The 21,795-nt window shown below is 50.4% G+C and overlaps 1 protein-coding gene across 1 annotated transcript in view; it reads right to left on the bottom strand.

Moving 5' to 3' along the window:
• Positions 1–1,499: 1,499 nt before the first annotated feature.
• The window catches only part of LOC311531002 (uncharacterized protein), a 52,423-nt gene continuing 32,127 nt past the window's right edge, over positions 1,500–21,795 (bottom strand). Inside the window, exons 17-23 of the mRNA XM_084648063.1 lie at positions 14,234–14,665; positions 9,633–9,728; positions 9,019–9,249; positions 8,681–8,703; positions 7,838–7,953; positions 5,003–5,062; positions 1,500–2,819 (exon numbers count right to left, since the gene is read on the bottom strand). Of these exons, the coding sequence (XP_084504189.1) occupies positions 2,305–2,819; positions 5,003–5,062; positions 7,838–7,953; positions 8,681–8,703; positions 9,019–9,249; positions 9,633–9,728; positions 14,234–14,665 (1,473 nt within the window). The 3' untranslated portion in view covers positions 1,500–2,304. The remainder of the gene's footprint in view (positions 2,820–5,002; positions 5,063–7,837; positions 7,954–8,680; positions 8,704–9,018; positions 9,250–9,632; positions 9,729–14,233; positions 14,666–21,795) is intronic.

The following is a 21,795-nucleotide window of genomic DNA, read 5'->3' as shown; positions in this document are numbered from 1 at the left end:
TTCAGTGACAATGTGTGTGCGGAGGAGCCTCGGCTTGGCTGTGTCTTGCTGAACATCCAACCACCCGCCTGGGACCAGCTGGGCAACAGGGGCTCCCTGGGTTAAGGTCAGAGGCAGCTGGCATGTGCTAATGACAAGGCACGAAAACAACAGCTCTATGACATTGCCGTTAAAGGTTACACAGCCCAGCCTGTTCACAATACCAGATAAGAGCTGGAAAGAAGATTTTTAGGTTTAAACTTTGTAAAACTCCATAGACAGAAGAAGGGAACAATCCTACCCTTCCCCCACCCCCAGCCCATTCCAGCTGCCCCAGTCTCTTCCAGCCATTTTTTCTCCTTGGGCCAATACTGAGCCCATCATCACTGTGTGGGCTGGTTCTGCTGGGGGGAAATATGAGCCAGGGATCCATGTTTGGGTTTTGTCTGACTCTGGGGAGAGGCGTGTCAACTCGGAGAGGAGCCCCAGTGGGGCCTGCTAAGCACACAAAGCCGGACATGCTCACGTCCACAATGAGCAGCAATCCACCCCTCTGCACAGGCTCTTCGCTGCTGGAGCTCCCCGCAAATGTTTCCCACCAACGCAGTTGCCACCACAGGTCTGGATTCTGACCCGGGTTGCACCATCGCTCCTTTGACCTGAGCCGTTACCCAGCGTTGGGGCCTTGCTAGGTTCTTCCACTGGCAGGGGGATGGATTATTGGAGTCAGGTATTTCTTTGGTGGCATCTTTATTATTTACAATGTCCGCACATTCCTGTGCCCTGAACACAGTAGAGACAAACAGCAGCCGGCAGTTTCCTTACTCAGAAATGCACGTCTGCCTTTCCAGGGCTCCCTGTCCCTGAAGCAAGTTCTGTCTCTCAGTTTCCTGCTGAGACCAGGCTCACGACTGCGTCTCCTGGCTTCCTGCCTCCCGCACACCAGCCAGCCAATCCCTCAGCCCCTGTGTTTCCAGCTAGCTCCAGGGAAACCCCTCTTGGGCCAGCTTCTCCCCAAAACCACAATTAATTAAATCTGCGTCCCTCCACCCCACACCTGCCTGTCCCCAGCCCGGCTCTTAATTCTACCCCCTGCCCAGCCCCCACCTCTGCCCCTCTTCTCCTCCTGTAGTTCCACTGGCCCTTCCCGCCCCCATCCCTTCATCCCTGGTGCTGCAGGGAGGGAGTGGGGAGGAGCTTCCAGGGGTCACTGAGCTAAGAGGCCAGAGGGCTGGGTAGACAGGAGTCCTCCAGGCCATAGGGGCTAGGATAACTTGGCTAGAGAAACCCATTTTTCCATGCCCAGTGGGCTGTTCCCCCTCATGTTTCAGTGTCACTGTCTGACCCAGGATCCCCAGAGTCCTCCTGGACCATAGAGAACAGTGGCAAACAGGCTGCACAATTCCTGGGGCAGTGATGAGGTCGGCTTGTCTACTTAGGCACCGACCTCTAGATTTTCCGGAGGGTGCTCAAACCCCCCCCCTACTCCATCCTATACCCCACCCCCCACTCCACCCCTTCTCACCCCCTCCCCCAGGGTGTTCCATATTCAACTGCTGTCTCCCCGTAATGGGGGGGGGGGCACGATCTAAAGGGCAGGTCTCGTGCTCCTGCACCCAGCCTCGGGGCCACCGCGCTCTCCCGGCCCCATGCTACCTGTGGGGTGTGTGTGTGCTTTTTCCTCCCGCTGCATTGGCCCCTCCTCACGGCATGTTCTGCCGCTGTCCCTGGCGGGCAGGAGCCCAGGGAGGAGCAGGAAGAAGATGCCTTTTAACACCAGCCCCTCTTGCTGGGGCAGCTGCCTGAGAGAGTCTGGCTGGAAAGGCCGCTTCCGTTCCCTACCTGGGCTCGGGTGCCAAACTCTGGCAGCTGAGCCCAAGTTGGGAGGAGAAATCACCTCCCCAGCCAGGCTTTCTCGGGCAGCTGCTGCGCACAGATGCAGAGCACTGTCTCGGCGACTAGCCTGGCATGCATTGCCCAGGCCCGCCCCACCCATCGCCTTCGGCATGCCACGAAACAGCGGATGGTGGCGGGTGGGAGGCTCTGGAGGGGATACTGATGAGCTGATTGGCTGGGCGGCCGATGGGCGGGGGAAAAGGAGTCGTCCCCCCAGTGCGTGATCAGCATTTTTTTCTAGCGCAATGAGATCGGCTTCTCTGCCTCGCTCACTGAATGCTCTCTATGGTTTGACAGTCCTGAGGCTGCACAGAGTTGAGACCCGAAGCAACCTCCAGGGTCATACAGACTGTGAGGCTAGAGAGGCTGATCTCAGGACCCCCAGTGGGATATTACACACACACACACCCTGACACTCCACCCTGTGTCTCAGGGACACAGGCGGAGCTGGGATCCTGGCCCCACCCAGAGCCAGGGGAGGATTCTCTCCCCAGGGACGGAGCCCGGTGGGAAAGTGAAGATCGGGGCCTCGTCACCAGCATCAATAAATGTCACCTGCCCCTGGTCACAGTCCAGACAAACCCGGATCCTGCTGGGGGCCCGGTACCATGGCAGGGAGGTCTCAGGGGAGGTGAGAGCCCGGAACTGACCCCACCACCGCTCCACAGCCCAGATCCCCCCTTCAGGGCTGAGGCTGATCACCCCCTTCCTCCTCACAGACTCTCTGGCCACCCCCACAGCCCAGCGTTCCCCACCCCTCACCTCCACCTCCCAGCAATGTCTCCCCAAGGTGAATCCCTCACAGCCCAGCACACAGAGAGCAGTGTCAAATCTCTCAGGGTTGTGAGGAAGATCCTGCCGTGTGTATTCCCATCTCACACTCTTCCAGTCCGCAGACAGAATGAGGTCAGGCTGAGCCGTGTCTGGATCCAGAGTCACATTCGCTGTGGGGGAGAGAGAATCAGAGCGTGAGGGGCAGAGCTCGGCCCTGGGGGCAGCTGGGGCCATTTCTCACACTCCCCAGCAGCCCTATTCTGGCTGGGACAGGCCTGGATCCCAGGGAGCTGCCTCTGTCCTGGGCACCTGAGGCTGAGCAGGGATGTCACTGCACTTCCTCAGCCTGTTTCTCATTTGCTTGTAAAAACTTCAGCTCCCAGCTCCCCCTGCTGGGGCTGATGCATTCCCAGCGGCAGAGACACAGCGAGGAAGGGATCAGAAGCTTTTATTGAGGAGGGAACAGAGGAGGCAGGTACCAGTTTAAAAACCCAGAGAGAAACTCCATCCCTTAAGGCAGCCTTCACTCCCAGGCCAGGGAACAGAGAGGAAGGTGCAGCATTGGGGAAGAAGAGAAGGAATACTTGTGGCACCTTAATGAAGTGAGCTGTAGCTCACGAAAGCTCATGCTCAAATAAATTGGTTAGTCTCTAAGGTGCCACAAGTACTCCTTTTCTTTTTGCGAATACAGACTAACACGGCTGTTACTCTGAAACCTGTCATTGGGGAAGAGCTGCTTAAGACCAGAGTAGGAGGCGGCATTGGGTGAGATAGCCCCATCCCCAGCCTAGAGTGAAAGGAGGAGCTGCCAGCATCAGAGGGGGAGAATCTCCCCAATCCAGGAAGCAGGGAGCAGCCCCAATGGGAGAGCCCAGCCCTGCCCAAAGGAAAGGCCAGATGTTGGAGAAGCGCGATGGGGAGTCTCTGGGTAAAGTGGAGGGGTGTGTCAGGCCTCAGGGCAGGGAGCTCTGTTCGGGTGCTGCTCAGGGAGAGTGTTTCAGTTCAGCAGCCTGGGCTGGGCATGAACTCAGCACTCAGGTTGGTGTCAGGATTATTTGTAAAAAGAACAAGAGGACTTGTGGCATCTTAGAGACTAACAAATTTATTTAAACTGTTAAGGAAAAGTTAGCACATGTGACTCCATTTTGGTTTGGGGCCCACCATTGTTTAAATGCCAGCACATCATACACCAGGAGGAGTGATCCTTAGATACTGAATCCCTGTGAAAATCCTCCTCCTTGTCTCCAGCCTGCCTTGACTCCCAGTATCTGATTTTTGTCAGTCTCTAACTCCCTGTCTCTTGGCCTTGATGTGAGGCCTCCCATCCTGATAATAAAAGTTACTGATGCATGGCTTTAGGACCATGCTGTGTAATTAACATACTGGTATAGCACGAGGAATGCACCAAGCAGGGATAGGTGGTAGATAAGACAAGGGTTTGTTTATTGGCTAAGGTTTCCGATGCACGAGGGCAACATGCTTTGCTAAAAAGTATATAACCTTTGTATAATCTGTATTCAGGGTCCCCCCCTGGCTAGCAGGGGGGCACCACGCTCGAGCGTAATAAACTTAGTGTCTTTTGGGAACTCTGCAGTTGTGGACTTTGTTTATGTGCCTCAGCCTAGATTCGAACTGTGCGTGTCCTATCAGGTATAATTCGCAGCAGTTGTGTGCATGTCCTACCAGGTGTAATTCATAGCATTTGTGTGCGTGTTCTACAAGGTGTAATTCGCAGCAGTTGTGTGCGTGTCCTATCAGGTGTAATTCGTAACAAAGCATAAGCTTTCGTGGGCTACAGCCTGCTTCGTCGGACGCATGCATGAAGTGGGCTGTAGCCCACAAAAGTTCATGCTCAAATAAATTGGTTAGTCTCTAAGGTGCCACAAGTCCTCTTGTTCTTTTTGCGGATACCGACTAACACGGCTGCTACTCTGAAACCAGGATTATTTGTGTGATGTCGGCTTGGGATCCCCCCTAGGTGTTCTGGAACCTTGGTAGAAGTTTGGGGGGGGCACAAGGGCCCATTGCCTGCGGTCCTGCCCACTCCGTGGCCCTGCCCCATGACTCCTCTTCCCACCGAGGCCCTGACCCCTCGCCATGCTGGGAGCCTTGGCCACTGTGGGGAGCCCCTGACCCTCCACCTGCCCTGGGCTGGTGTCTGGGGGGCCTGGGAGCAGCCCCCGGCCCATGTTTCCACTCCCCAGAGCGCACCACCCCAGGACAGGTGGAGGGTGCAGGGTTCCCCAGGGCTGCCCGAGCGCCCTGGGTGACAGCTGGGCTCTGGGCCTCGGGGGAAGGGGAGTAGGGGTGGGGTCTGAGAGGGGCCAGGGCTGGAAAGAGGCTGCAGTCTCACCCTGTCTGTGTGCTCCGAGTGGTTCCCCTCTTTTTGTCTCCAGTTCGGACGGCAGAGTGTCTGCAGGGGGAAAGGAGAAGAGGGGGGAGATTTCAGGCTTTCATATTTACAACAGCATCCCCACTCTGAACTCCTAGCACTGTGTTTTCATCGTGACAGAGAGACAGGCAGAGAGACACTCAGGTATTTAATATAAAAAGGTCTGAAACCATGGGTCTTGCCCAGGGTGCAGAGTGTCAGAGGCCCAGCTTTACACGGCCCACGGCCCTCTATCCCTCATCCACCCCCCTCCCTCTTCCACCCGCCCTCGCCACCCCCACCCCATTCCCAGCCCTCTCAGGACCCCGCCTTGTGCCTGCAGCTGCTGGGGAGGAGGCACCAGAAGCTCCGGTGCTGGAGGGATCCCTCACCGCGGGGGGGGCTTCTTCTTCCCTACCGCCCATTTGGCCCAGACTAGCTGCGTACGGGACCAGAGCTGGGCTGGGTCCAGGTGTAACAATTGATCTTTAATTTTGGGTGCCGACCTTTAGGCACCTGGGGCCTGGTTCTCAGAGGGGCTGGTCTCCTGCGGCTTCCACTGACTCCACCTGCAGCTCTGGAGGCTACACGGCTCTGGGCAGCTGCCCTGCAGCTCTCCAGCTGGGAGAGGGAAACTCGGGTGCCCCAACTTAGGCCATTTTCCTGAATTTGGGACTGAGTGTTGAATGTTGTGACCAGTGGTGAGCTGGAGCCGGTTCGCACTGGTTCGCTAGAACCGGTTGTTAAATTTAGAAGCCCTTTTAGAACCGGTTGTTCTGTGAGGGAGAACCGGTTCTAAACGGGCTTCTAAATTTAACAACCGGCCCAAAGTGGCTCTTAGGTGCCGACTCCACGGGTGCTCCAGGCCTGGAGCACCCACGGGGAAAATTTGGTGGGTGCAGAGCCCCCACCGGCAGCTCCCTGCCCCATCCCCGGCCCCAGCTCACCTCCGCTCCGCCTCCTCCCCTGAACGCGCTGCCCCGCTCTGCTTCTCCGCGCCCCCCGCTTCCCGCGAATCAGCTGTTCGGTGGGAAGCCGGGGCGGGCTGAGAAGCAAGCGGCGCCTTCCCGCTCTGGGCCAGGGAGGCAGAGAGGAGGTGAGCTCGGGCGGGGGGAGGGAGCGCGAAGAGGGCCGCCCGCGCCGCAGCAGGTAACTGGGGGTGGGGGGGGGGCGGGCGCAGGGGAACTGCTCCCTGCCCCAGCTCGCCTCCGCCACCCTTGGCCTGAGCAGGAAGTTGCGGCCTGCTTCTCAGCCCTCCCTGGCTTCCCACTGAACAGCTGATTCGCGGGAAGCGGGGCGCGCGGAGAAGCAGAGCAGGATGGTTGGTTCAGGGGAGGAGGCGGAGGCGGAGTGGAGGCGAGCTGGGGCCGGGCGCAGGGCGGAGAGCTGCCGGTGGAGGCTCTGCACCCACCAAATTTTCCCCGTGGGTGCTCCAGCAGCTCCCCCTGTTCCCCCCCAGCTACGCTCCCCAGTCCCTAGGAGCCAGAGGGACCTGCCGGATGCTTCCTGGGAGCTGCCCCAGGTAAGCACCGCCGGGAATCCCCACCTCGCCCCCCAGCAAGTCCCTCCGGCACTTAGGGGTGGGGTGGGCACCCACTACGGTGGCCCACGAGACCCTCTTGCCCAGTTCTGGGCGCAGTCAGGGGACAGGGGAGGGGGGTGGATGGGGCAGGAGTCCCGGGGGGGGGGTGGGCAACAACCCCCTCATGGAGTGAGGAGGGAACCCGTTGTTAAGATTTTGGCAGCTCATCACTGGTTGTGACCTTTGGTAAATCATGAATTAACGTGAGACATCTCCTTGCTACATCCGCTCCATTTGTCTGCTTTCCACGAGTTATTATATTAAGTATCGAGAATTGGTACAAGGGTCATTTCTTATACATAAGTTTGGACAGACCGAGACTGTGCGTTTGTACTGACTGACTTGGCTTTGGCCTGGTGAGCGGTTTACTTGACATAAGGGAAACGTTGCCTTAAGTGTCCTTGTTATTAAGTGATGTGTTCATAAGTTGCTATGTGGGACAAAGAGATGTTTTGACCACACAATGTGCTTAAAGACAACAGACACCCAAAATGTACCGCCCAGGAGCAGTTGGCAAAGTCCAAAAACCCCTATGTGGAGAAAAGGTCAAAGTTATCTGTGCACATCAGTGTATTGGGTGGTGATGAATGAATCAGAAAAGAGAATAACATGAAAATAGCTTGGACAGCAAAAGCCCTGCCAATTAAAAAGTTCATGCAGGTGCAGTAAATGATTTAGGCAAGACACTTACTATTCATAACACACAAAGGTGACTGAAAAAGAACTAATAAATACTGTATATAATCTGGATGTGTATAATATGTCGGACATTGTATGGAGTAGTCAGAGCATCAAAGGAGAAATGCATCATGACCGACCTTTGCCCCAGGAGAAGGTAACTGGGCAGTATTTCTTTCAGCATGTCCGTCATTTCTTACTTGAGCAGTAATTGTCATGGCAAGACATACTTTTGGAGCAAATAAGAGGTTGAATTAATCAACCTGAGAGTCTTGGACCCCAAGTGCGTAGCCTTCTCACCCAACAATTTTAAATAGAAGCATCATATAACCCATGGGAACTGAAACAACCACTCAGCCGCCCTCAGAAGAGATGGGAAGATTTCGTCCTGAAAAGATATTGCCACACATGGAGAAGGAAGCCCAGGATACTAAAAGAATGGTCAAACAAGGTAATCAAGGTGATAAACTAATTATGACCCAACTGACCAGCGCCATTCTCTTCCCACAGTCTCAGATGCTTAACCCAGTTTCCCCGCCTAGATCCCTTTTAGGTACCTTTGAACTTCCTCAGAGTCTCCAATAGCGCAAGAGTTTTCTGGAAGTAACCACGGACCTGCTCTTCCAGTTCAGGAGAAATCTCCTCTGGCTGCTGGAACTTCCCCTTCTTACACCTGGAGAGAAAAAATTTCACATGATTATGTTGCATTTAGTGACTGATTATAAGCTTTTGTTAGTGAGTCGCTGCTCTAATGGGCCTGGAGTTAGAATTCCTCGACTTCTCCCAGTCTCAGAGCAGGTGCAGCACAGGCCATGGCCATGAAATGTTCCCCTCAAAGGACCCATAAATGTTCTTCAACTCTGGCCTGGAGAGATCAGCTCTGGGGACAAAAGGGGAATTGAGTCTCCATGGCCAATTCACTCCTTGGCCTCCATGCTCTGATGGACAGGAGGTTCCCACGTGAAGTGCTGTAGAAATCGGTCCACTAGACTAAGACACCAACTCCCCTCTCTGCAGCTCATTCCACACAGGTCTCCAGACAGTCCTCAGGTGGGAAAGACTCTTGACCATGGCTGCCCTGGGCTGAATGGTAACCAGGGCCCCCAGCAGTGACAGGCCCATATTCCATCCCCACAATCCTGAGGCAGCCAGTCCCCCAGGGATGTGACATCCTTAGGAAATACTTGAGGTCAGTCTTTCCCACTGAATGGATAATTCCAGAGTCTTCTGTGTAAGGGTGAGAACCTCTGGATAAAGTTGTTCAGAGAGATTTGTATCCAGCATGTGACCTTCCCCACACATTTTGCTATAGAGCCCTGGGGAGATGTGGTGCTAACATAATCTCCAAGCTCTTTCCCAGCACTGTGAAGTGTGAGGGGGAGTGAGAGAAAGCCACATACCTGCTCAAGGTGCTTCTGACATCCTAGAGGAGAGAGAGAGAAAAGAATATCAGTCCCCTCTGATACACACAGGGGATCACAGGGAAGGGATTTAGGAAGTTTGGGGGAAGAGAGACCCTACCCTGGCCCCAGGGCCATGGATTCCCTGAATTAATGGGACTTTTCCTTCTCTCATATCTCTGTGTCTGTGTCTCTGCAAAGAACAATAGTACTTCACATGTCAGCAATGGACACGCCGAGTTACACCAAGATCTCTGACTGCTGGACCCCAGTGCTTATGATTCAGGAGCCCTCCCTTCTCTGTGTGGGGATCTGGGGTGTTTCTCACTCAGTCTCACCTGCAGGAATACACTTGCTGGCTTCTGACACTTCCCCTCCAGCTCACTGATCAGCTCACTGAGATGGGAAATCTCCTCAGAGAATATACTGACATTTTCATTCTGGATGCACACAATCTCCTCATCCAACTTGTCCAGCTGGCCCAGCAGGAGTCGCTCTTGTTCCTCCAGGAACTGCCGCAGTTGCTGAAATTCAGACACAATCTTCTGCCTCTCGGTTTGTGTCTGTATCTGTACGAAAATAGGGAAAGGGCTGGTCAGGGACACGGATGGATCCTGGGGCCCTTTAATGGAAAGCTGAGTGTGCAAGAGGAAGATCTTCTTTGAAAATTCTAAGATCATGTTAGTGCAAGAAATGACCAGACACAGTGGACAGCACCTCACAGGGACATTCAGTTCACTTGGGGAGGATTTATGTGAAAGCCACAAGGGCTAGACATTAACTCATAACTGCAATGGAAGCTTAGGGCTTGTCTACACATAGATCTAACCTAGCAATCCATGATCAGGGATGAACACACACAAGCCCACATTCATCAAGGCCACAGGGGAATCTGCCTCCAAACAGACCTCCCACGGCCAGTCCCTGCTGCTTAATAACAACAGGCACCTACCAAATACTCCCAGCTTTTCCCTCCTCCAGTCACTTTTGATTCCAGCAGCTTTTCTCTCTCTTCCCTCAGAGTCTTCAAATGGGCCTGAAGTTTTTCCTGAAGAAACAGAAAGGATTCAAGAGGTTTCATTTTGAGGGTTGAGAGGGATGTGAACTGAGTGTTTTTGCACCCAAACCTAAGATGACTGTTGGTTCTAATTGATTTGTGACATCAGGGCCACCAAGGAGATAAAACCTCATTAATAGAGACTGGGAGCGTGTCATATTCAGACTTGTTACCAAATCAGGGTCAGTCTCATAGAATCATAGAATCATAGAATATCAGGGCCGGAAGGGACCTCAGGAGGCCATCCAGTCCAACCCCCTGCTCAAAGCAGGATCAATCCCCAATTAAATCATCCCAGCCAGGGCTTTGTCAAGCCTGACCTTAAAAACTTCTAAGCAAGGAGATTCTACCATCTCCCTAGGTAACGTATTCCAGTGTTTCACCACCCTCCTAGTGAACAAGTTTTTCCTAATATCCAACCTAAATCTCCCCCACTGCAACTTGAGACCATTACTCCTTGTCCTGTCCTCTTCTACCACTGAGAATAGTCTAGAACCATCCTCTTTGGAACCACCTTTCAGGTAGTTGAAAGCAGCTATCAAATCCCCCCTCATTCTTCTCTTCTGCAGACTAAACAATCCCAGTTCCCTCAGCCTCTCCTCATAAGTCATGTGTTCCAGACCCCTAATCATTTTTGTTGCCCTTCGCTGGACTCTCTCCAATTTTTCCACATCCTTCTTGTAGTGCGGGGCCCAAAACTGGACACAGTACTCCAGATGAGGCCTCACCAATGTCGAATAGAGGGGAACGATCACGTCCCTCGATCTGCTGGCTATGCCCCTACTTATACATCCCAAAATGCCATTGGCCTTCTTGGCAACAAGGGCACACTGTTGACTCATATCCAGCTTCTTGTCCACTGTCACTCCTAGGTCCTTTTCTGCAGAACTGCTGCCTAGCCTTTCGGTCCCTAGTCTGCAGCGGTGCATTGGGTTCTTCCGTCCTAAGTGCAGGACCCGGCACTTATCCTTGTTGAACCACATCAGATTTCTTTTGGCCCAATCCTCCAATTTGTCTAGGTCCCTCTGTATCCTATCCCTGCCCTCCAGCGTATCTACCACTCCTCCTAGTTTAGTATCATCCGCAAATTTGCTGAGAGTGCAATCCACACCATCCTCCAGATCATTTATGAAGATATTGAACAAAACCGGCCCCAAGACCGACCCTTGGGGCACTCCACTTGATACCAGCTGCCAACTAGACATGGAGCCATTGATCACTACCCGTTGAGCCCGACAATCTAGCCAACTTTCTACCCACCTTATAGTGCATTCATCCAGCCCATACTTCTTTAACTTGCTGACAAGAATACTGTGGGAGACCATGTCAAAAGCTTTGCTAAAGTCAAGAAACAATACATCCACTGCTTTCCCTTCATCCACAGAACCAGTAATCTCATCATAAAAGGCGATTAGATTAGTCAGGCATGACCTTCCCTTGGTGAATCCATGCTGACTGTTCCTGATCACTTTCCTCTCGTCTAAGTGCTTCAGGATTGATTCCTTGAGGACCTGCTCCATGATTTTTCCGTGGACTGAGGTGAGACTGACTGGCCTGTAGTTCCCAGGATCCTCCTTCTTCCCTTTTTTAAAGATTGGCACTACATTAGCCTTTTTCCAGTCATCCGGGACTTCCCCCGTTCGCCACGAGTTTTCAAAGATAATGGCCAATGGCTCTGCAATCACAGCCGCCAATTCCTTTAGCACTCTCGGAGGCAACGCGTCCGGCCCCATGGACTTGTGCACGTCCAGCTTTTCTAAATAGTCCCTAACCACCTCTTTCTCCACAGAGGGCTGGCCACCTACTCCCCATGCTGTGATACCCAGAGCAGCAGTCTGGGAGCTGACCTTGTTCGTGAAGACAGAGGCAAAAAAAGCATTAAGTACATTAGCTTTTTCCACATCCTCTGTCACTAGGTTGCCTCCCTCATTCAGTAAGGGGCCCACACTTTCCTTGGCTTTCTTCTTGTTGCCAACATACCTGAAGAAACCCTTCTTGTTACTCTTAACATCTCTTGCTAGCTGCAGCTCCAGGTGTGATTTGGCCCTCCTGATTTCATTCCTACATGCCCGAGCAATATTTTTATACTCTTTTATACTCTCTTTAGTAATGAGAGAGATCTCAATTATAACTAAGCTTTACTGGTGTTTATGAATTGATCAGTGGTACAGCACATACCAGGGCACTGGAGTCACATGGGGGAGAATCAATATATCTGTTTTTGAGAAGGTTTAATGAACAAAGTGATACAAATCCCAGAAGCCACCAGGGTTTCAATATGGGCTGGGATTTCAGCCCTGCAGCCCTGGGGACTGCACTGGTTGGACAGAGCTGGTCTAAGCACCAGGGCAAAGCCCATGAGACGTCGGGAGGCCACTCGTCTGGTTTGAAGCTGCGCGGTCCCAGTTCTGTGGAGCCCTATCCCTGTCCGGCAGGGACCCAGCACTGGACGTGGCTTTGTCTGGTGCAAAAGAAAGAGGAGGAGACTGAGGATGCAGGAGGAAACCTCTGAGGTGGGGGTGGGGCTGGGGGTGGCACCTCCATGCACAGTGATGCAGATGGGTGGTCCACTCACAAAGGCGGTGGTGGGGCCCACACAGGGCAACTGATACTGGTGAGGATGGGCCCAGGCAGGCAGGCATGGGGATGTCCCATGCTTTGTGGAAGCCTCGGTGACCTCCCTAATTAGACATGATGCAGATTTGTATGAAGAACGGGTTGGGGTTTGGCCCAGTGCTGTCCTGACTCCTTTCCGTGGCAATCCCCCTGGGCAGGTCCCCCTCTGTCCCATTGCCTGGTAAAGATCCCGGAAGCAGTGGACTCTGGGAGATTTCAAAAGGCTGCCTGGTGGGACTCATGGAACCACTCTGGCTGGGCCTTGCCCACGTACACAACAGAACAGGTCAGACTGGCACCCGTCAGCACCTCCCAGGAGTTAATTTTGCTGCTATCCAGTCTAATCCCAGTGTGACTTGGCATGGACCTGAGCTGTCTGGAACCCTGTTGTGTGCGGACTGAAGGTGCTCGGGGTCCCACACAATGTTGAGCCCAGTGATCTCCTCTAGTGCAGGCCAGCAGCATCTGAGTTTAACCCCCCATGGAGCAGCACGGGAATTCAGAATCCCTGTGAGAAATTTAATCTCCCTGCTGGGTCTGGGGCCTTTATCAAGGTACTTTTCCCTGCTAATGGACACACTTCATCGGGGGTGGGACTGACACTAGGGTAGCAGCATGGTCTAGCAGTTAGGGCCCTGGATCTGGTCTAGGAAGACCTCAGTTCTGTTCCCATCTACTGATGACCCTGGGCAACTCTCTGGGCCTCAGGTTTCAGAGTAGCAGCCGAGTTAGTCTGTATTCGCAAAAAGAAAAGGAGGACTTGTGGCACCTTAGAGACTAACCCATTTATTTGAGCATGAGCTTTCGTGAGCTACAGCTCACTTCATCGGATGCATACAGTGGAAAATATACTGGGGAGATTTTATATACACAGAGAACATGAAACAATGGGTGTTACCATACAGACTGTAACCAGAGTGATCAGGAAAGGTGAGCTATTACCAGCAAGAGAGCGGGGGAGGGGACGGACCTTTTGTAGTGATAATCAAGGTGGGCCATTTCCAGCACTTTTCAAGAACAGTAGGAGGGGAAATAAACAAGGGGAAATAGTTTTACTTTGTGTAGTGACACATCCACTCCCAGTCTTTTTCAAGCCTAAGTTAATAGTATCCAGTTTGCAAATGAATTCCAATTCAGCAGTCTCTCGTTAGAGTCTGTTTTTGAAGTTTTTTTGTTGAAGAATTGCCACTTTTAGGTCTGTAATCGAGTGACCAAAGAGATTGAAGTGTGCTCCGACTGGTTTTTGAATGTTATAATTCTTGACGTCTGATTTGTGTCCATTTATTCTTTTACGTAGAGACTGTCCAGTTTGGCCAATGTACATGGCAGAGGGGCATTGCTGGCACATGATGGCATATATCACATTGGTAGATGCACAGGTGAATTGGCCAAACTGGACAGTTTCTATGTAAAAGAATAAATGGACGCAAATCAGATGTCAAGAATTATAACATTCAAAAACCAGTCGGAGAACACTTCAATCTCTTTGGTCACTCAATTAAACAAATCAGTAACAAGAACAGCTTGTAACTTCCCCTTCTCCAGGCTGAGGGCAACATATTCATATAGATCGGTCTGCAGCTCTTCTGAGTCAAGCTTCACTGAGCATTTCACAGCTTCCGTTGTGTTAAAAAAAAAAAAAAAAGCTGGGTTTGCAAAGGATTCTGCATCTCAGAAAAGTTTCCCACATCAGGAGGTGTCTGTAAAGAGTTTTATATTTTGCCTCTGTTGCCAAACTGCCAAATTAATTATTTTGTTACAGCATCTCCCATACCATGAAGGCTTTACAGAGCTGACCTGTTCAATGTAACTTTCAGTGAAATTAGCCTGTAATTAAAATCCAAAGTTGTTACCCATTAAACTTGACAGCAATTCCCTACCTTGTACTCCTGGGCAGCTTCCTCTATGGGAACCACCGTGTGAGCTCTGTGAGTCCGGGACAGATGGCAAACCAGACAGATCGAAGTTTCATCCTCTTTACAGAACAGTTTCAGAGCTTCCTGGTGTTCCCCACACACCCCATCTCCTCCTGCTCCCTTCGCTGCCTCATTTGCCTGTAAACTCAGCCGATTGGCGATTTCTACCATGTTTGCCAGCTGCCTGTTGGGCCTGAGGTTTCTCTGTTGCACAGTTTCTCTGCACTGAGGGCAGGCGGTGGCTGTGTCGGGTCCATCCCAGCACTGGCTGATGCAGGCTAGGCAGAAATTGTGCCCACAGTTTGTAATCACTGGGTCCTTAAAATACTCGAGACAGATGGGACATGTCGCTTCCTCCTGCAGACTTTCCACGGGGTTCTCTGCAGCCATGGCTCCCTCTCGGCAGTGTAACCGGGTAAGAACTAAGAAGTTTCAATTTCCTCCTGAGTTCACACTCTGCCCCGCCTGCAGCAACAATTGGGTGTTTCCCTTCCTGGAACTGATGCACACTGTTCGCTGAATTGGAAGGAGCCCACTGGTAACAATTCAGCTGTGTGGGTTTCGTGAAAAATAGACCACTAGTGTTCTGGTCCTGCAGTCAGCCCCCTGTGCTGGTGTGGAGGGTCACCGGGGCTCCACGTGGACATCAGCATCCCCCTGTCCTGATGAGCTTGCAGGAGCAGGGTGGGTCTGTGTGTCTAAGGAGTGATAGTCAGGCTTGGTAGAATTCGTTTTTTAATATAAAATTTTGACAGATGTTTATTTCTAAGCAATTTTTATGCTTATCGATTTAAACTTTCACAAGTGCACAAAAATGTGGGTTTTAAGCATTTTATTCCAATTTTTATCAATTTAAATTTTCATTGGTGGGAAATTTAGGGTGGGATCAGACAGTATTTTAAATATTTAAGGACAGTAGAGACAGATTCAAAAAGTTAAAGCTTCATAATCATTAAAATAGAGATTGTCAACATCACATGTCAAGATATGCAAAGTAAATATTCTTTAATCAATGTCTAATAAGGTCTCATGCAGCATTGTTCTTACTGTGCCTATTGGTAAATTTTAATTATTATCACTGGAAGTATTTTGTCATGGTCTGTGTGTGTAAATCGACATTTGCAGACATCGACCAATAAAGTCTAATCCTTCCAAGTCTAGCGATATGAAATTCACAGGCCAAAACCTTGGTTACACTGGTATCAACATTTCAAAGCCTGATTCTCATGTATACTGAGGCTGGTCTGGCTCAATGTAAAGGAGCCACAGTGTCACCAACACTCATAAGGGGGGAGGGACAGCTCAGTGGTTTGAGCATTAGCCTACTAAACCCCAGGTTGGGAGCTCAATCCTTGAGGGAGCCATTTAGGGATCTGGGGCAGAAATTGGGGATTGGTCCTGCTTTGAGCAGGGGGTTGGACTAGATGATCATAGATCCCTTCCAACCCTGATATTCTATGATATTTGGTGTGTTTGTTAAAGCCCCAGCTCCTGGAAGCATGTGATGAGGTGAGACTCTTGGCTTTTGTTTCCTAAACAAAGGAAGTTTTCAGTTTTCTTGGTTGCAGAGAAAAAAACTATACAAACTGTGATCTGATTGCTGGGTGTGTGCGGGGGGAGGCAGAGCCACATAAGGGCCAGGGCGGAAGCCGCATTGTTGCAGAAGATCCTCCCTTGCTTCCCAGGTCACCCTCAGCAGTGAGATATCTTCCAGGATGAACCCAGCCTGTGGAAAATGTGGGGACAGTGTTGAGTATAGGGGCTCCCTGCAGCTGTTGGCTCTCCCCAAGACACAGGACCCCAGAGAACATTACGGCCCTGGAACAATCAGTCATCCCCCCCCCCCCCCCCGTCCGTCCGTCCGTGTGGTTACTCACCATTTCGGGGCTCTTATGGGTTATGTGCACTTGTCCTGGGACAGGCAGTTTGTGCTATTGTATGAACTGTGCTTGTCTTTAAGTTCTGCTGAATCATTGCTCTGTCTAGTGGTAACAATGCTGCCTCTGTAAAATGTTGCATTTTGGCTTCACAGATGCAACCTTGAGATCCCAACTGTTCCTGTTATTAACGGCCGAACGGCTGCACAGCCTCAGGAAGCAACTGCGAAGAAGCAAGGACCTTCTGCATGAAGTCATGCCACAGTCCCTTACTGAAAATGAAAAAGTACAGGTGTGACAGGAAAGCGAAAGGAGGGTCCACCAGGAAACTGCGGATCACCAGGAACAAAGCACGGAGCAGCTCCTAAGCATCATGGAGCACCAAGCGGACTCGATGCAGGTGCTCGTAGCACTGCATAGGGAGCAGATCTGTGCCCACCCCCACCTCTGCAGCCCTTGTCCCAAAATTCTTTCCCTTGCGCCCCCATGTCACCTCCAACCCACTTTCCCCAACATCTGGTTTCTTATCTCCACCAGCTGCCTCCATCACCTTTACCTTCACCGTCCACCCCTGCAAATTCCAACCCATACCCACTGCACTCAACCCCCATCCCCATGCAGTTTAGCCATCCTGAAGTGCACCACACAGACAGGAAGGCTGAATATGATACCAGAACATATGCAAATCTGAGATTGTTCCGTTCCCCACCCCACGCCCTTCCCTCCTCCCACACAGTACAGATGTACCATGCCATGTGTGTTTCTCCAGCAGTTGTGTTTCTTTTCAATAAATGATTTTTGTTTGGTTTTGGAAACATTCTCTGTTGCATTAATTAAAAGCATGCATCGCCCAGAAAAGCAACAGGCACTGCAAGTCAGTGCATCATATGTAGCAAACACAGATGCCTACTAGCACTGGAACCACTGCACTCCCGTGCAGAGCACCAGACATTACTGGCTTTCAGCATCGAATTGCTGCCTCAAGGCATCCCTAATCCTTGCGGCCCCGTGCTGTGCCCCTCTAATAGCCCTAGTCTCTGGCTGTTCAAATTCAGCTTCCCAGCGCTGAACCTCAGTGGTCCATGCCAGAGTGGAGCTTGTACCCTCCATGTTATGTTCAGCACGTGGCTATAACTGTAGCGATGTTGTCATCGGCCAGGTCCAGCTTCCCATACAGACCGTGCCAGCGGGCCTTTAAACAGCCAAAAGCACGCTCCACAGTCATTCTGCACTGGCTCAACCTGTTGTTGAACCGCTCCTTGTTGCTGTCAAGGCTCCCTGTGTAGGGTTTCATGAGCCATGGCATTAAAAGGTGTTAAGGAAAAGTTAGCACATGTGACTCCATTTTGGTTTGGGGCCCACCATTGTTTAAATGCCAGCACATCATACACCAGGAGGAGTGATCCTTAGATACTGAATCCCTGTGAAAATCCTCCTCCTTGTCTCCAGCCTGCCTTGACTCCCAGTATCTGTTTTTTGTCAGTCTCTAACTCCCTATCTCTTGGCCTTTGATGTGAGGCCTCCCATCCTGATAATAAAGGTTACTGATGCATGGCTTTAGGACCATGCTGTGTAATTAACATACTGGTATAGCATGAGGAATGCACCAAGCAGGGATAGGTGGTAGATAAGACAAGGGTTTGTTTATTGGCTAAGGTTTCCGATGCACGAGGGCAACATGCTTTGCTAAAAAGTATATAACCTTTGTATAATCTGTATTCAGGGTCCCCCCCTGGCTAGCAGGGGGGCACCACGTTCGAGCGTAATAAACTTAGTGTCTTTTGGGAACTCTGCAGTTGTGGACTTTGTTTATGTGCCTCAGCCTAGATTCGAACTGTGCGTGTCCTATCAGGTATAATTCGCAGCATTGGTGTGCGTGTCCTATCAGGTATAATTCGCAGCATTGGTGTGCGTGTCCTCTCAGGTGTAATTCGTAACAAAGGTAAGCAGTGTCTCCGAGGATCACAATAGGCATTTTGACTTCCCCTTCAGTGATCTTCTGGTCCAGGAAGAAAGTCCCAGCTTGCAGCTTTTTGAACAGGCCAGTGTTCCGAAAGATGCATGCGTCATGCACCTTTCTGGACCTGCCTGCATTAATGTCTGTGAAACACCCACAGTGATCCACAAGCGCCTGAAACCATTAAGCAATACCCCTTGCGATTAATGTACTGGGAGGGTAGATGGTCTGGTGCCAGAATTGGAATATGCGTCCCATCTATCGCCCCTCCACAGTTAGGGTAGCCCACCTGTGCAAAGCCATTCACATCACGCATGTTGCCCAGAGTCACCGTTCTTCTGAGCAGGATGTGATTAATGGCCCTGCACACTTCCATCAACATGAGTCCAACGATCGACTTGCCCACTCCAAACTGGTTAGTGACTAATCGGTAGCTGTCTGAAGTAGCCAGCTTCCAGACTGCAATCGCCAACCACTTCTCCACTGGCAGGGCAGCTCTCAATCTCGTGTCCTAGCACCGCAGGTTGGGGGCGAGCTCAGCACACAGTCCCATAAAAGTAGCTTTTCTCATCAGAAAAGTAGCTTTCCTTTGGGCCCCACACTACAAGAAGGACAAGGAATAATGGTCTCAAGTTGCAGTGGGGGAGGTTTAGGTTGGATATTAGGAAAAACTTGTTCACTAGGAGCGTGGTGAAACACTGGAATGCGTTACCTAGGGAGGAGGTGGAATCTCCTTCCTTAGAAGTTTTTAAGGTCAGGCTTGACAGAGCCCTGGCTGGGATGATTTAATTGGGGATTAGTCCTGCTCTGGGCAGGGGGCTGGACTAGATGACTTCCTGAGGTCCCTTCCAACCCTGAGATTCTATGATTCTATGAAAGTTCTGCAGCCACTGCTCATCATCCCAGACTTGCATGATGATGTGATCCCACCACTCAGTGATTGTTTCCCGAGCCCAAAAGTGGCATTTCACGGTGGTCAGCATGTCTGTGAATGATGCAAGCAATCTCGTGCCGTATGCATTATGCAAGTCGACATCATCGTCGGACTCCTGACTGTCACTTTGTAGCTTAAGGAGTAACTCGACTGCCATTCGTGATGTGCTGGCGAGACCCATCAGCATAGTCCTCACCAGTTGGGCATCCATTCCCGCAGACCGAAAGGGAAGACAGAGCACGCAGGACACAACCCATTGAAAGATGGTGCCAAATGTGGAAGGAAGCACAGGGAGCGCTGGCATGTGAAGCGATGCACGACGGGGCATTGGGACAGGACCTGTGATGGCCCGTGCACCCCTCCCACTTCCCACAAGTCTCAGCATCAGAATGGGAAGAGGTACTCTATGGGATAGCTGCCCATAATGCACCGCTCCAAAAGCCGCTGCAAATGTGGCCATGGCACTGCGGTAGGAGCTGAGAGTGTGAACACACGGCAGCACTTTCCCTGCTGCTGTCTCTGAGGGCGGGTTTAACGCCAGGCGCTCTACCTGTATCTCTTCCTAATTAGGCACTGCCGCGAAAATGTAGCTTGGACAGGCAGCATTGTCTGTTACCCCTGTCGTACGTGAGGATGGTCATATTGGTGAGTCTGACTGCGATGTTCACAAAGGTGTGAGGCAGGGTCTGGCAGGTGTAAAAAAATACACTAAGCTCGCTTCACGCATTGTCATGCTGTGTCTCGGCACAGGGCTGATCTTGCTCCAAAGCATCCAGAAGCAGGGAGGGGCGGTTACCAGACATGCTCTGTATTTGTTTACAAAGCTGCATCAGATGTTTTCATTGGGCACATGCCACCTGGCCCGGCCGTTCCCGCTTTACTCACCTGAGAGCTGAGGCCATCAGAGCTTGGAGGGGAGGTAGGTGTTTACGACAGCCCTGTGTCACAGAGTCACAGGCAGGACTCTGGTGCAGCGTGTGTCCCTTCAGGACACCCTTTCACCAGGGCAAAAAGCTTCCTGGGTTTGACACTGGTGTGCTCAGAACCCCTGTTCACACCGAGAGCTCCCTGCAGGGAGTCCACCTGGATGGGACACCTGGGGACATCTGAGTAATTGGCTGAAAAAGAAGTAGGACTGAGTGGAGTTGTAGGCTCTCAAGTTTTACATTATTTTATTTTTGAATGCAGGTATTTTTTGTCCATAATTCTAAATTTGTAAATTCAACTTTCACCATAAAGAGATTACTTGCAGTAGGTGAATTGAAAAATTGTTTGTTTTTTACAGTGCAAGTATTTGTAATAAAATATAAAGTGCTCACTGTACACTTTGTATTCTGTAAAAACAATGAGGAGTCCTTGTGACATTTTAGAAATTCACAAATTTATTTGGGCATAAATTTTTATGGGTTATAACCCACTTCACCAGATTCATGGCGTGTATTCTGTGTTGCAATTGAAAACAGTATATTTGAAAATGTATAAAACATCCAAAATATTTAAATAAATGGTATTCTATTATTGTTTAACAGCACAATTAATCACGATTAAATTTTTTAATCGCTTGACAGCCCTAGAAGATAGTAATTGTAGTAGTCTCTGTTTACCTGTATCTTGTTAGATTAACAGTGTAACCAAAGGGTTCCTGTCTAGGACTGTATTTTGTTAATTCAGAAGTCAAAAGGAAATATTAACATTTAGATTAAACTTGGGTGTAATAATGTCATTGTATATCTATCTCTGTAAAGTTTGTGGTAAACTGTCTATGAATGGCTTTATGGATAATTACCTTATGTTAATCCATGTAGTTTTATTACCTGTGATGTTTAGGAAATAGGAGGTTACTTCTAAAACCTATTGTTCACCCAAGGACTGTGTGCTGTCAAGAGGCTGCAAAAATGTCTATATAAACTCTTGGGACCTGATCCTTTTATCTCAGATCTTTTTAAACTTTATTTGGGGGGGCGTTGAGTCATAACACTGAGATTTCCAGTCCCATCTGGACCACCCTGATATTGAACATTTGGATATTGGACTAGAACCTTATGAAATGATTCTGAAAAACACTTTTCTCAATTCTAAAGCACCATCTCTATGGTGAAACTGACCTAAGGACTCTATTCATGTCTCTATGTATAATGATCTTTTAACCAATACTGTCTTTTCTTCTTTTAATAAATCTTATTTTAGTTAATAAGAATTGGCTGTAAGCCTGTATTTGGGTAAGAGCTGAAGTATTCATTAACTTGGTGGGTGATGTGTTTGATCCTTTGAGACTGGTAAAATGATTTGTATGATGAACAAGATTTTCAGTAATCCCCATTATATTTAACTGGGCTGTCTAGGAGGGAGCCCAAAGCCAGGTTGCTGTACAGCAGGGGCAATCAATAGGCAGACCGGGGTGAAATCTAGACCACTGGATGCTTTTAAATGGACCCCCAGGATCTTTTTATTTACTTCTTATTATTACTGGGGTTTTTAATGATTACTATTTTCTCTGGAGTCTGGACCTTGACTGTATCTTGAGCAATACATTTTGAACTTGACAAAAAAATAATTGACTAACTGTGCTTTAAGGGAACTGTGTTTTGGCCTCTGTGTAGCCCGGTAAGGTTTTGCAGAAGCTGTTTTGTTGCTGGCTTGGTGAATCTAAAGTATCGGAATAGCCACCAGTTTTGCGGATTGTCGGCCCCATTCTTTGCAGTTTGCTCTAACTGAGCAATCTCAGTGGGTCCCCCCGGAAACACTGGTCACAATTTCA

This window comes from Lepidochelys olivacea (assembly GCF_965140295.1).
Source record: "Lepidochelys olivacea isolate rLepOli2 genome assembly, chromosome: 14".
In the NCBI taxonomy this organism is placed as follows: Eukaryota; Metazoa; Chordata; order Testudines; family Cheloniidae; genus Lepidochelys; species Lepidochelys olivacea.
Note: the sequence above shows the minus strand (reverse complement) of the source record. Positions and strands in the feature narration are given on the sequence as shown.